The sequence below is a fragment of the Nerophis ophidion genome, linkage group LG22, assembly GCF_033978795.1.
Source record: "Nerophis ophidion isolate RoL-2023_Sa linkage group LG22, RoL_Noph_v1.0, whole genome shotgun sequence".
Taxonomy (NCBI): Eukaryota; Metazoa; Chordata; class Actinopteri; order Syngnathiformes; family Syngnathidae; genus Nerophis; species Nerophis ophidion.
The window spans coordinates 36,596,808-36,611,072 of NC_084632.1; the positions used below are offsets into that span (position 1 = coordinate 36,596,808).

Here is a 14,265-nt window from a genome sequence, read left to right on the forward strand (position 1 = left end):
TAATAAAAATGTCAAAAGGTCACTACAGCAGGGAAGATATAATTATGCAGCAGGTGTGTGAGCCAGCTGTCCCCGCCCGGCATCACTGCCTGCACACTGATGACATCTGAATACACAAAACAGACATTCGGCTCAGGATTTAGTGATCCACAGTCATGACTAAATCATTTAATGAGATAACCAACATCATCTCAATCATACACCATGCTTACCAAGAACTCTTTGGCCTGAAACGGTTGGAAAGAGCAACGGTCTGCCAGTGCAGTTTTTTTTCTCCCATCGATTTATTGCCTGAAGTTGATGGCAAGTGCAAACAGTTGCTAAGCCGATATTGTTTTATAGCGCTCTCTGTTACGTTAGTGCTGCCAATTCTCCTCGTCTCCTTCCTGTTTGCTGAAGTACTTCCTATTCACACGGTTTCCTAGGTGAGGAAACAACTAGACAAAACACAGGCTGCAGGATGTCAAGGAAACAGAACTACAAAAAAATAAATGTTCTTTTTCTCTTTGCTTATTCTGTGCTACAGTACACAGACATAACAAGGGGGTGTCATAAGTAAGGGTGACAAGTTTCAATTTTTATTTTAACAAGGATATGTACAAACCCCGTTTCCATGAGTTGGGAAATTGTGTTAGATGTAAATATAAACGGAATACAATGATTTACAAATCATTTTCAACCCATATTCATTTGAATGCACTACAAAGACAAGATATTTGATGTTCATACTCATAAACTTTATTTTTTGCGGCAAATAATAATCAACTTAGTAGTTGGGAAAGGGCATGTTCACCAGTGTGTTACATCACCTTTTCTTTTAACAACACTCTATAAACGTTTGGGAACTGAGGAAACTAATTGTTGACGCTTTGAAAGTGGAATTCTTTCCCATTCTTGTTTTATGTAGAGCTTCAGTCGTTCAACAGTCCGGGGTCTCCGCTGTCGTATTTTACGCTTCATAATGCGCCATACATTTTCGATGGGAGACAAGTCTGGACTGCAGGCGGGCCAGGAAAATACCCGCACTCTATTTTTTTTTTTCGAAGCCACGCTGTTGTAACGTGTGCTGGATGTGGCTTGGCATTGTCTTGCTGAAATAAGCAGGGGCGTCCATGAAAAAGACGGCGCTTGGATGGCAGCATATTTTGTTCCAAAACCTGTATGTACATTTCAACAATAATGGTGCCTGCACAGATGTGTAAGTTACCCATGATTTGGGCACTAATGCACCCCAATACTATCACAGATGCTGGCTTTTGAAATTTACGTCGATAACAGTCTGGATGGTTCGCTTCCCCTTGACACCATGTCAAATATTTCCAAAAACAATTTGAAATGTGGACAGGTCAGACCACAGAACACTTTTCCACTTTGCATCAGTCCATCTTAGATGATCTCGGGCCCAGAGAAGCCGGCGGCGTTTCTGGATGTTGTTGATAAATGGCTTTCGCTTTGAATAGTAGAGCTTGAACTTGCACTTACAGATGTAGCAACGAACTGTATTTAGTGACGGTAGTTTTCTGAAGTGTTCCTGAGCCCATGTGGTGATATCCTTTAGAGATTTGATGTCAGTGTTTGATACAGTGCCGTCTGAGGGATCAAAGGTCACAATCACTCAATGTTGGTTTCCGGCAATGCCGCTTACGTGGAGTGATTACTCCAGATTCGCTGAACCTTTTGATGATATTATGGAACGTAGATGTTGACATTCCTAAATTTCTTGCAATTGTACTTTGAGAAACGTTGTTCTTAAACTGTTTGACTATTTGCTCACACAGTTGTGGACAAAGGGGTGTACCTCGCCCCATCCTTTCTTGTGAAAGACTAAGCATTTTTTGGGAAGCTGTTTTTATACCCAATCATGAAACCCACCTGTTCCCAATTAGCCTGCACACCTGTGGGATGTTCCAAATAAGTGTTTTTAATGAGCATTCCTCAACTGTATCAGTATTTATTGCCACCTTTCCCAACCTTTTGGAATCAAATTCTAAAGTTGGTGATTATTTGCACAAAAAAAAAATGTAGCATATTCAACTGAATATGGGTTGAAAATGATTTGCAAATCATTGTATTCCGTTTATATTTACATTTAACACAATTTCCCAACTCATATGGAAACGGGGTTTTCATTGTGTTTGTTGCGTGATCAAATAAAGTTAAAAGTAGAGATGTCCAATAATGGCGTTTTTGCCGATATTGTTCATCTCATAATTACCGATTCCGATATCAACTGATACCGATATATACAGTTGTGGAATAAACACAAAATTATGCCTAATTTTGTTGTGATGCCCCGCTGGATGCATTAAACAATGTAACCAGGTGTTTCAAAATAAATCAACTCAAGTTATGGAAAAAAAATGCCAACATGGAACTGCCATATTTATTATTTAAGTCACAAAGTGCATTATTTTTTTTCAACATGTCTTAAAACAGCAGCTTGGAAATTGAGACATGCTTGCCCTGAGAGATCATGAGGAGGTAGAGGTGGGTAGGGTTTGGGGGCGGGGGGATTGTATATTGTAGCGTCCCGGAAGAGTTAGTGCTGCAAGGGGTTTCGGGTATTAATTCTGTTGTGTTTATGTTTTGTTACGGTGCGGATGTTCTCCCGAAATGTGTTTGTCATTCTTGTTCTGCGTGGGTTCACAGTGTGGTGCATATTTGTAACAGTGTTAAAGTTGTTCATACGGCCACCCTCAGTGTGACCTGTATGGCTGTCGACCAAGTATGCCCTGCATTCACTTGTGTATGTTTGAAAAGCCGTATATATTATGTGTACGGGCCGGCACATAATAGGAACCACTCCGTACAGCAGCGTTTTAAAATGTCATAAATGTTACTTTTTGAAACCTATGACGATAATTTCCGATATTAAATTTTAAAGCATTTATCGGGTGATAATATCGGCATTCATCTCTACTTTAAATAAATCGTAAAGAGACAACATGAATAAGATATTCACACTTATGTGTTGGAGAATGCCTCAGTCTTGGAATAAATATTGAAAAACCGTCATTTTATGACAATTATTGTGTATCCATCCATCCATTTTCTACCGCTTATTCCCTTTGGGGTGGCAGGGGGCACTGGTGCCTATCTTAGCTACAATTGGGCGGAAGGCGGGGTACACCCTGGACAAGTCGCCACCTCATCGCAGGGCACAATGAGTGTGTATCATAAATGTTTTTTAATAATAATTTTATTATATTTTTGTATGTTATATTTGTTGCAGTCAATCTCTGTGTTATCACAATTCCCCGAACGGGCTTATTTTGTCTTCCTTCTGCCCTTTCCCGGTCCAGTCTTGACGTTCCGAGCACTAAACATGTCCAAACATTTAACAAAGTCATGCTTCAGCGTTATTTTTTGCCTGGAAAGGACATGTTATAAAAAAGACAAACAAACCAAAAAAAATACGACGTGTACCATTTTTCTATAACAATCAATTAAATGAATACTTCGAAACTGACTTTTGCACATGTATTTTCAATTTATTAAATATATTTCATTGCATATAAAAATCCAACAGTTATAAACATAACATTGCACATCATTATTTTTTCGTGTAAAAAAAAAAAAAATCTACATTATAAAATACAGGCAAATAAATTAAAAATCATAACCTATTTTCACAAAATGTCGAACTTTGACACAGACATTACAAACACAAGTATTTGCCTCAAGGGAAATTTAAAGTGCGTTTCTCGTTTAAAACATCGTGTGGGATTGTCTTAGACCAGGGGTCCCCAAACTTTCTGACTCGGGGCGGGAGGGGGGCCTGGCTATCTATTTGTTTTTGCGTGTATGTTTATATATATATATGACACACACATATATGTATTTATATATATGTATATATAATATGTAATTATATACATATTTTCAATGTCAATTTATTTCTTCTTTTTTCTTAGTCTTCCTCCTGCTACGTTCCGGCTGTGCCAAACGCTAATGATATCCAAACATTTTTTTAAAAAGTTGAATACAAGTTAGGCAACAAGAAAAGTATCCCAGACTTCTGCATCTACATCAACAATATGATTTGCCGGAGCAGCTGAACAGGACAGATTCAAAAAGGTACAAAAGGTAAACAATTAAAAAAAACACAAACAAACAAATCAAACAAATATATACATATATGTTAGGTCAGGAAAAAACAAAGAGGCTATATCATCCCGACAAGCCTGTTTCGCAGGTTTCTCTGCACGTCAGGGGATTTTCAAATTAAAATCAATATAAACAGTATATACATATCTATGTATATAATAATATACATATATATATGTCTTAATTAGATCATCCAGAGCAGGGGTAGGGAACCTATGGCTCTAGAGCCAGATGTGGCTCTTTTGATGACTGCATCTGGCTCTCGGATAAATCTTAGCTGACATTGCTTAACACGATAATTATGAATAATTCCGCTGGAATTCACAGTGCTAAAAATAACGTTCAAAATATAAAACATTCTCATGCATTCAAACCCATCCATCCGTTTCCTACCGCACCTGTTCAAGAAGTCGCATTAATGGTAAGAAGTATTTTATGTCACGATGGGGGTGGGGGTCGCAGCTTGCTGCGGGGTCGTTCTCCCAGGAAGGCAGACAGACTACTCGGGACATGGCATTTAGGTAAAAACATGACTTAATTTAAACTAAAAAAAAAGATACAAACAAAAATCGCTCACAGCGGAGGCACAACTTGGGCTAAGGAAGAAAGCTAACGCATAAACAGACTATGAACAAAAATCTAACAAAACTTACTTGGCATGGCATGAAGCACAAAACGATGGCAAGGCATGAAACAAGTCAGCACAGAGCAAGAAAAGATCACATTGACGCCAGGGCGACTGACTGGCAAAGACAAGCTCAAATACTGCCTCTGATTGGTGTTCGGGAAGCAGGTGAGCGGGCATTTCTATTAGCTCCAGAATAACAATGTTATGAAAAAGAATAAGAGACTTATTATACTCTAAAAATGTTGGTTTTACTTAAAAATGCACGCATTTAGTTGTATTCAGTGTTAAAAAATCTGATATGGCTCTCACGGAAATACATTTTCAAATATTTGTCTTTCATGGCTCTCTCAGCCAAAAAGGTTCCCGACCCCTGATCCAGAGAATAGTGCTCGATCCCGTGGTAGAGCGTAATATACGTATGTGTGGGAAAAAAAATCACAAGACTACTTCATCTCTACAGAACTGTTTCATGAGGGGTTCCCTCATCTAATAATGATTGAGGGAACCCCTCATGAAACAGTTCTGTAGAGATGAAGTAGTCTTGTGATTTTTTTCCCACACATACATATAATTCTATGTATATATATATATATATACAATAAAAATCCCCGGACGAACAGGGAAACCTGCGAAACAGGCTTGTAGGGATGATATAGCCTCTGTGTTTTTTCCTGAACTAACGTATATTCCACTTGACTCGGGTATCGAGCATTGTATAACGGATAAAACACAGAAACCTTGACTATATATATATATATATATATATATATATATATATATATATATAATTTAACATTTTCACATATTCCTCTGATCGTGAATGCTGGCGGGCCAAATCCGACCGGCAGATCATATTTTAGGGACCCCTGTCTTAGCTTTTTCACTCTCTAGTACAGGGGTGTCAAACTCAAACAGAGTGGGCCAAAATTTTAAACTGAACAAAGCCGCGGGCCAAGGTTGAACGAATTAACCTTTTTAATAGGGACCCAAACAAGTTTTGCATTGAATAAGGAACGAGCAAGGCTTGTATAACTTTATAGTGACATGCAAAATCCAGTTTCAAATATTGTAGCATCCCGGAAGAGTTAGCGCTGCAAGGGGGTCTGGGTATTTGTTCTGTTGTGTTTATGTTGGGTTACCGTGCGGATGTTCTCCCTAAATGTGGTTGTCATTCTTGTTTGGTGTGGGTTCACAGTGTGGCGCATATTTGTAACAGTGTTAAAGTTGTTTATACGGCCACCCTCAGTGTGACCTCTATGGCGGTTTGACCAAGTATGATCGGCAATGTTTGTGTGGAGAAAAAGCGGACGGGACGACAGGTTGTAGAGGACGTTGAATGCAGTGCCTTTAAGGCACGTCACCAATGATGTTGTTTGTGTGGAAATCGAGAGAAATTCGGGAGAATGGTTGCCCCGGGTGATTTTCGGCAAGGGCACTGAAATTCGTGAGTCTCCCGGGAAAATCGGGATGGTTGGTAAGTATGAGTATTAGCGGTGAATGCAGTGTTATAATACCGGCGGGCCAGCTCTAATGTCAAGGGCCAAAATAAATTACATGCATGGCCAAATTTGGCCCGCGGGCCAGAGTTTGACACCCATGCTCTAGTACATCTACAGACAGAACCCCCTTTTGTGACACAACATAACCTCCTCATTAACATTCCAGTTGAGCAAACAATCACCCTTCAGTTTAGTTTTTGTCTTTTCCTGTCAGCTTTTCAAAGTCTTTGCACTCATGACGGTCCCGTCCCTCGATGAGGTCCGCAGAGCGAGCTCAAACCTTCTTCCCCGACCGATGCTGCTTTGTGGCCGCGGCGCCGGGCTTGGCCTGGCTGACGAGATCACCGTAGGCGGGCGAGCGCAAGAACCGTGGGTAGCAGTCTTTGGCCATGAGCATGTAGATCTTGTGCTGGGCCTGGTCGAAGCAGGAGAGCGACGGGCACAGCATGTTCGCCTTGGTGGCGTCACGAGTTTCATGGTCAATGTTAATCTGGGAAAACCCGAGACAGAACCAGGTTAGTCTGCGTCAATAGATCAAAACCTTTTTTTTTTTTCTTACCTCTCGGGGAGCTTCGCTGCCGATGAATTCATTGTAGATCTTCTGGGCTTTAGCAGGCAGCTTGGCCAGAGACTTGGTACTTCTGTAGTCTTCACATGCAAAGTAGAAGGCAATGTTCTCTTCGCTGAATTCCGATAACAGGAAGGCGGTGAAGGCGCACAGTCCGTCTTGAGGGGGAAGAAGAGAGGGAATTGAATTAGCGGACTCGAATGTGAACGTAAACAACTGTGCGTGTCCTGAAAGTAGAATGGAATAGAATAGAATAGAATGCCTTTTATAGTCACTACACACAGGTGTGTAACAGAGGTCATTTAGGATCTCAATTGCTCACTGTCATACCACTCTTCTTGTTTTAATTTCATCTTTTCTAATTTATTACATATACACATTATGTAATGTAACACTTTATTTAGCAAATGTTATTATTCTAATTTCAGTACTGTTATTTCCTATATTTTTTTATGGTCATTGAACGTCACATGTCACAGCAGACGTCCAGGCTGAGGCACGTGTGTGTCGTCAGTCCGCCGTCTTCCACGTTGTGCTCTCTGGCGCCCCGTGAATTAGAGATAGATATCTACATATATCCACATTTAAAAGTTATTTCTATTCTCTATAGTCATTATTATTATTAAAGTTTATTTGAAATAGGGACAGATACGAAAAACATAAACATCTGAAACAGTTATCCAATGTATGCACATATTTGAAATAGCTACTGTTCCATTTTGTACTCTGTTTATCTTTTCCCTATATCCTGACCGATGGTACGCTGCAGACGACCTTGTGCTGGGAATGAAGGAACGGCGATACCCCTTCTTCCTATCTCTTCTCCTCCAGCTGAGGAAGACAATAGATAAGTGTATTCGCTCCGTAGGGGAGGGGGAAGGGCGAGTGGCGTAGTGAAAAAGACAAGACTTCCGTAGTATTTTCAGATCAACTTGGGCGATGCGATTTGAATGTGTTGTTCATGGATTGGTCTCTCCAAAGCTTTGGAATAAAATGTCAAAATACCTATTCTGTCTGGGATTCATTTAAAATCAGTTTATGTGTCATCAAAAGAACTTGGGGGTGACCAGCAGCTTAAATTCCCTCTGAGGAACATCTGGTCAAAACGCAACACTAGCTGTGTGGCTGTAGGCTTACAAAAGACACATTTGTGTTAAGTTGTGTTTTGTTTTATTTCTGTACAGGTTTATAATGTAAAGATTGGTGATTGTTTTCACCAGGTGTTTTCTTTATCGTGTGTAATGTGTTAGTCATTCTGTTGTCTTCCACGTAAATGTAAAGAGGCCGATTGGAGACTCACAATGATTGTTTTCACCAGATTAAACTATGTTTGAGCCGGAAGATTGACTGGGTGTCGTCTTTGGGGGAAAAACACAACGCAAAGGAGTACGACATCGCTACAGGTGCAAGGAGATTAAAAGCCACTCCGGAATCAGTGCCACAGTCTATAAATACCGTATGTCCTTGAATTGCCGGTGGGTATGTAGTGTGCGCCTGTATAGAATTACTGCCGGGTCAAACTCCTTTCGCAAAATAATTAGCGCATGCTTAGCATTACCGCCGGCTCAGGATCAACGCCGGGTCAAACTCGTTTCGCAATATATTATTTTTATTAGCGCATGTGTAGAATTTCCGCCGGGTCAAACTCGTTTCGCAAAATAATTAGCTTATGCCTAGAATTTCCACCGGGTCAAACACTTCACCTGTCATCATTTTCAAAATGAAGGAGGCTGATTTCAATAATTTGAAATCGCAAAAAGGAAAGCAGATTAAGAACTATTCAGTAAGATTTAAGGTCCAAGCTATTGAATATGCTAAAAAGAATAGAAAGCAGCTAAGTTTTATTAATATACCGTAGCGGCGTGTGTCAAATATGAGTCATTAAATGACTCCCGCCTCCTGGTGGTAGAGGGCGCTAGTGATCCTTCTTGCGACTACTCGGCTGCAGAAAAAGTGGCAGCAAGAGTGAGCATCGATCGTTTATTTTTTCCTCTCGCTTGCACTTCTAACATGCAGGATTACATATCTAAAATAAAACAGTTTTCTAAACTGGACTTTCAATCGAAGCAGGAGGTAATAAAGGAAGATTTCCATCGAGACAGAGAGACTTTTAAAACTGAAGAAAGATAAGGAAGACTTCTATAAACAAGTTATCGATGCTTTTGATCAGAAGAATCTGCACATGGACTCCATTTATAAGTAAAGGTAAGACCATAATAACGTTTTTTTTTAATTTAAATGTTCTTTTCATGATGGTATCCTTACATCACACTCAAATTTATAAGCGCAGGCCTAAATTTAGCGCATGCCTTTGGTAAGAGCCGGAGTGAGAAGAGGTTTTAAATTAATTAGCACACCGGCGGCAATTCAAGGAAATACGGTATGCAAAACTCAGTGCCACAGTTTATAAATATGCAAAACATAGGAAGGAAATAAACTAAATAGTGCAAATAGGAGGTAAGGTGCACAGTCCAGTCCAGTCCAGTCCTGAGAACGAATGTTCTGAATGTGTTGTCTATATAGGGTGTAAAGTAAAAATTGCACGCACGGAGGTGCTAAACTATAAAATCAGTGCCTATGAGAGTTCAATTGCGTTCTTACATGTTTGCTTTCTGAAGGACAGCTGACCCTCTGAGGTCATAGGGACTCTCCTGAGGTTTGAACCTCTCCTGTAGACACCCTGGCAGCATGTGCTTATGAGCTTTGTACGTCACAAGAGCAGTGTTGAGGTCAACAAGATTGTGTAGTTTTAATGTTTTTAGTTTAATAAACAGAGCATCGGTATGGTTACGATAATCCGCATAATTTACAATTCTAATTACTTTCTTTTGAAGTAAGAACATAGACATTACCATGAATTGATTAACGTGGACCCCGACTTAAACAAGTTTAAAAAGTTATTCGGGTGTTACCATTTAGTGGTCAATTGTACGGAATATGTACTGAACTGTGCAATTTACTAATAAAAGTATCAATCAATCAATCAATGAGGTTTGATTTGTAATGGTTGCCCCAGATTTCAACACAATTAAGATATGGGAGTACGAATGAATTATATAACATGTTAAGAGCCTTTTGATGCACAGAGTTTTATTTCCGATATTAAATTTTAAAGCATTTATCAACCGATAATATTGGCAGTCCGATACATCTCTTATTTCAGGTAAATTTTTATACTGAGCAAATTCATCCCGCGGGCCCAGATGAAACCTGTCCGTGGGCCTGATCCGGCCCTCGGGCCGTACGTTTGACACCCCTGCACTGCAAAAACTGAATCTAAGTAAGTTTAAAAATCTCAAATAAGGCTGATATTTGCGTATTTTGGGACGGTATAGCTCGGTTGGTAGAGTGGCAGTGCCAGCAACTCCAGGGTTCCGGGTTCGATCCCCGATTCTGCCAACCCGTTCACTGCCGTTGTGTCCTTGGGCAAGACACTTTACCCACCTGCTCCCAGTGCCACCCACACTGGTTTAAAATGTAACTTAGATATTGGGTTACACTATGTAAAGCGCTTTGAGTCACTAGAGAAAAGCGCTATATAAATATAATTCACTTCACTTATTTTCTGTCTAATAAAATAATTCTTCTCACTAAGCAGATTTTATGTTGAAGTGTTTTACTTGTTTTAAGGGTTTTGGTCCTAAATGATCTCAGTAAGATATTACAGCTTGTTGCTGAGATTTGATGACCTATATTGAGTAAAACATGCTTGAAACTAAAACATCAACTGTTGCGAAGCTGTGTCATCAACACTCACAAAACTACATTTTAAAGTAACCGTATTTTTCGGACTATAATCCAATCCAATCCACTTTATTTATATATCACATTTAAACAACAAAATATTTCCAAAGTGCTGCACAACATACTATCCTGAGCTACACCAATGACTAAATAAAAACCAAAAAATAAAAATTAATACATGTAAATATAATTAAAAATTATTTTAAGGGTGAAACCAATTAAAACAGAAAATACAAATACAAATTTTAAAACACAGAGAGCAACAGAGGACCACACAACACACGTAGTGTTAAAAGCCAGAGAATAAAAATTAGTCTTAAGACGAGACTTAAAACACTCCACTGTGGGATCAGTTCAAACATGCAGGGACAGAATGTTCCAGAGCTTAGGGCCGACCACAGAGAAGGCCCTGTCTCCCCTGGTTTTAAGTCTGGTCTTGGGCACCAGGAGCTGGACCTGGCCCTCGGACCTCAGAATTGTATATTTGGATGAGGTCCGAGATATAATGAGGTGCCAGTCCATGTACGGCTTTCAAAACAAAGAGCGAGATTTTAAAATCAATTCTAAAATGAACCGTTTTAGAGTCGCAGTTTTTTGATAGTCGGGGGTGCGACTTATACTCAGGAATGACTTATGTGTGAAATTATTAACACATTACCGTAAAATATCAAGTAATATTATTTATGTCATTCACGTAAGATACGAGACGTATAAGATTTCATCAGATTTAGCAATTAGGAGTGACAGATTGTTTGGTAAACATATAGTATGTTCTATATTTTATAGTTATTGGAATGACCAGACACCTTTTCAGTTGGTTATTTATTCCTCATATAACATACACTTATTCAGCCCGTTGTTCACTATTCTTTATTTATTTTAAATTGCCTTTCAAATGTCTATTCCTGGTGTTGGGTTTCATCAGATAAATTCCCTTCAAAAAATGCGACTTATACCCCAGTGCGACTTATACTCCAAAAAATACGGTAATCATTTCTTATATCAAGCATCCATCCCACCATTTTCACAGAAGAAGACAGTTCGGGGAATTATGATAAGACAGAGAGGCACAAATATATTCTTACATTTGCTGGTGAGGAGTTGCTCAAACGACTCTTTCCACCTCAGACATTCCTCCAGGGTTGCCCTAGAAAACAAACGGTGCATATTTAGCACACATTAACTACGTGCTGCGGCGGAACAAAAGCCAGGTATCAACCCATCTCACCTGTTTTTCCCTACTTTGCAGCAGAACAGACTCCCGTCAGGTTTTTGCAATATGCTTCCGAGCCTTGCTTTCAGCTCTTTGGCCCTGGAACAAGAAAGCAAACAATATGCATGTTTACATGCCGCACGTAAATTATTTTGTGTCCATGTAAATAAACCTAAAAATTAACCAGCTGCATCGCACCAAAAACAGGTTCATGCATACGAGTTCTTGTAATCCGTCTCTGATCGCATGAGTCTTGTACCTTTCCAAGCAGCAGGTAGGCAGGGATGCTAGTCCTTTGCACATGGTGGCAGGCAGGCAGGGCTGGTGGACTATCTTGTGTCAAAGCGGTGGTTTAAATATCCTCAGTCGGAAGTCGGATCGACCCTGTGTCTGAATACAGCTGCAGAAGAGCTTTTATAGTCTTTGCCTCTGCCTCCGACGTGTCATCATAGCTCCCGGCCAATGGGAGCAAAAAAAGGGATGGGTCTAGACGGATAATGAAGTCAGCCAGGGAGGAAGCTAGGAAATTTTCTATCAAATGATAATAAATATTTGTCCAGTGCGTCCTTGAAAACACCATCCTGTCCAAAAACAACTGAACCGACCAAACGGTATACACCACACTGCAAAACGTCAGTGTTCAAAAACAAGAAAAAAAAATACAAAAATGAGGGGTATTTTATTTGAACTAAGCAAAATGAACCGCCAGAAGAACAAGAAAATTTGGCTCGTCAAGACTTTCCAAAACAAGTACAATTAACTAACCTCAATGAACCCAAAAATACCTTAAAATAAGTATAACGTATTTCCTTGAATTGCCGCCGCTTACCAAAGGCATGCGGTAAAAGTAAGCATGCGCTAATTATTTTAATACCTCTTCTCACTCCCGCACTTACCAAAGGTATGCAGTAAAAATTTAAGTGTGATGTAAGCTTGGACCTTAAATCCTACTGAATAGCTCTAAAATCTTCTTCCCTTTATGCGATTTTAAATTACCGGTATTGAAATCAGCCTCCTTCATTTTGAAAATGATGACAGGGGAAGTGTCTCTCGTGACGTGACGAGTTTGACCCGGTGGAAATTCTAGGCATAAGCTAATTATTTTGCAAAGCGAGTTTGACCCGGCAGTAATTCAAGACAGGCGCATACTATATGCCCGGCGGCAATTCAGGGAAATACGGTATTCTCACTAATAACAAGTGTACTACCGTATTTTTCGGAGTATAAGTCGCTCCGGAGTATAAGTTGCACCTGCCGAAAATGCATAATAAAGAAGGAAAAAAAACATATATAAGTCGCACTGGAGTATAAGTCACATTTTTGGGGGAAATTTATTTGATAAAACTAGGGGTGTAATGGTATGTGTATTTGTATTGAGCCGTTTCGGTACGGTGGTTTCGGTTCGGTTCGGAGATGTACCAAACGAGTTCCACACGGAAATATTAAGTAGCGCACCGCACGTTGTGTAAACAATGAATCCATGAATTGATTAACGTGGACCCCGACTTAAACAAGTTGAAAAACTTATTCGGGTGTTACCATTTATTGGTCAATTGAACGGAATATGTACTGTACTGTGCAATCTACTAATAAAAGTATCAATCAATCAATCAATGCACACTGAGGCAACAAGAACTGATTTACGTTAAACAAGTGGAAAACTTATTCGGGTGTTACCATATAGTGGTCAATTTTCCGGAATATGTACTGTACTGTGCAATCTACTAATAAAAGTTTCAATCAATCAAAAAAAAAAAAAACAGCGACCGGGCTAGGATAGACTGACCATACCTCCTCTTTTCACCGGATATGTCCTCTTTTGCGGGGCTGTCCGGGTGGAGTTTCTTAAATGCCTCAAATGTCCGGCGTTTTAAGTTAGGGTTGCGTGTATTTTCAATGTACGTTCAGGGTTAAGAAGGGGTTAAAAAGAAAACAAAAAATTGTGCGCGCAGCAGCATTCGTGAGGGAGGGGCAGAGACAGAGAGAGCAAGAGAGTTATGATAAATACGCACGCATCGCCAGGCTCTGCTTTTTACCCATAGATTTGCTGCATACTCCGCAGCGGAACGGAGAGGCGGGGCGCGCCTGGAGCAACGCTGCAGCGAACTGAACCAGCTGCGTAATACACACACCTGCTCTCAATCTGTGCATCTCCTCTTGCTGTATAAAAGGGGAGAAGGAGGAGCAATCATAGCAGAAGGAGTAGGAAAGAGTCGGAGTGAGGACAGCGGAGAGAGACCAGACGAACAAGACAAGCGACACCAGACGAACGATAAGCCCCCGAGGAAGACGGAGTCACCGGCAACCGAAAGGCCAGCCGAGACGAGCGGCAGAGAAGGAAGTGCTGGAAATCGGCGCGACCGACTGGGACACAGAACTGTTTATTGAAACAATAAACGAGAGTCAAACCTGCTCCGCGGTGTGCTTCATCAATGGTCCATGCAACCCGCACGATGGCGGCTGGAAGCCATTTACAGACACATAAGCTGATTTTAAATGAATAAAA

The 14,265-nt window shown here is 40.2% G+C and overlaps 1 protein-coding gene across 1 annotated transcript; it reads right to left on the reverse strand.

Moving 5' to 3' along the window:
* Positions 1-3,466: 3,466 nt before the first annotated feature.
* Positions 3,467-12,143, reverse strand: LOC133540833 (regulator of G-protein signaling 5-like). The gene is made up of 5 exons (XM_061883790.1): positions 12,019-12,143; positions 11,775-11,858; positions 11,632-11,693; positions 6,794-6,960; positions 3,467-6,724 (listed from the first exon to the last, which is right to left on the reverse strand). The coding sequence occupies exons 1-5, from the start codon at positions 12,060-12,062 to the stop codon at positions 6,509-6,511; spliced, it is 573 nt and encodes a 190-aa protein (XP_061739774.1). The 5' UTR covers positions 12,063-12,143; the 3' UTR covers positions 3,467-6,508.
* Positions 12,144-14,265: the final 2,122 nt, after the last annotated feature.

Excerpts from the sequence above, each read along its gene's own strand:
- LOC133540833 (XM_061883790.1), bottom strand. The coding sequence starts at position 12,062 with ATGTGCAAAGGACTAGCATCCCTGCCTACCTGCTGCTTGGAAAG. Across the intron at positions 11,859-12,018 it reads CCTACCTGCTGCTTGGAAAG|GGCCAAAGAGCTGAAAGCAA; the intron begins GTACAAGACTCA and ends TTCTTGTTCCAG. Across the intron at positions 6,725-6,793 it reads GCAGCGAAGCTCCCCGAGAG|ATTAACATTGACCATGAAAC; the intron begins GTAAGAAAAAAA and ends GGGTTTTCCCAG.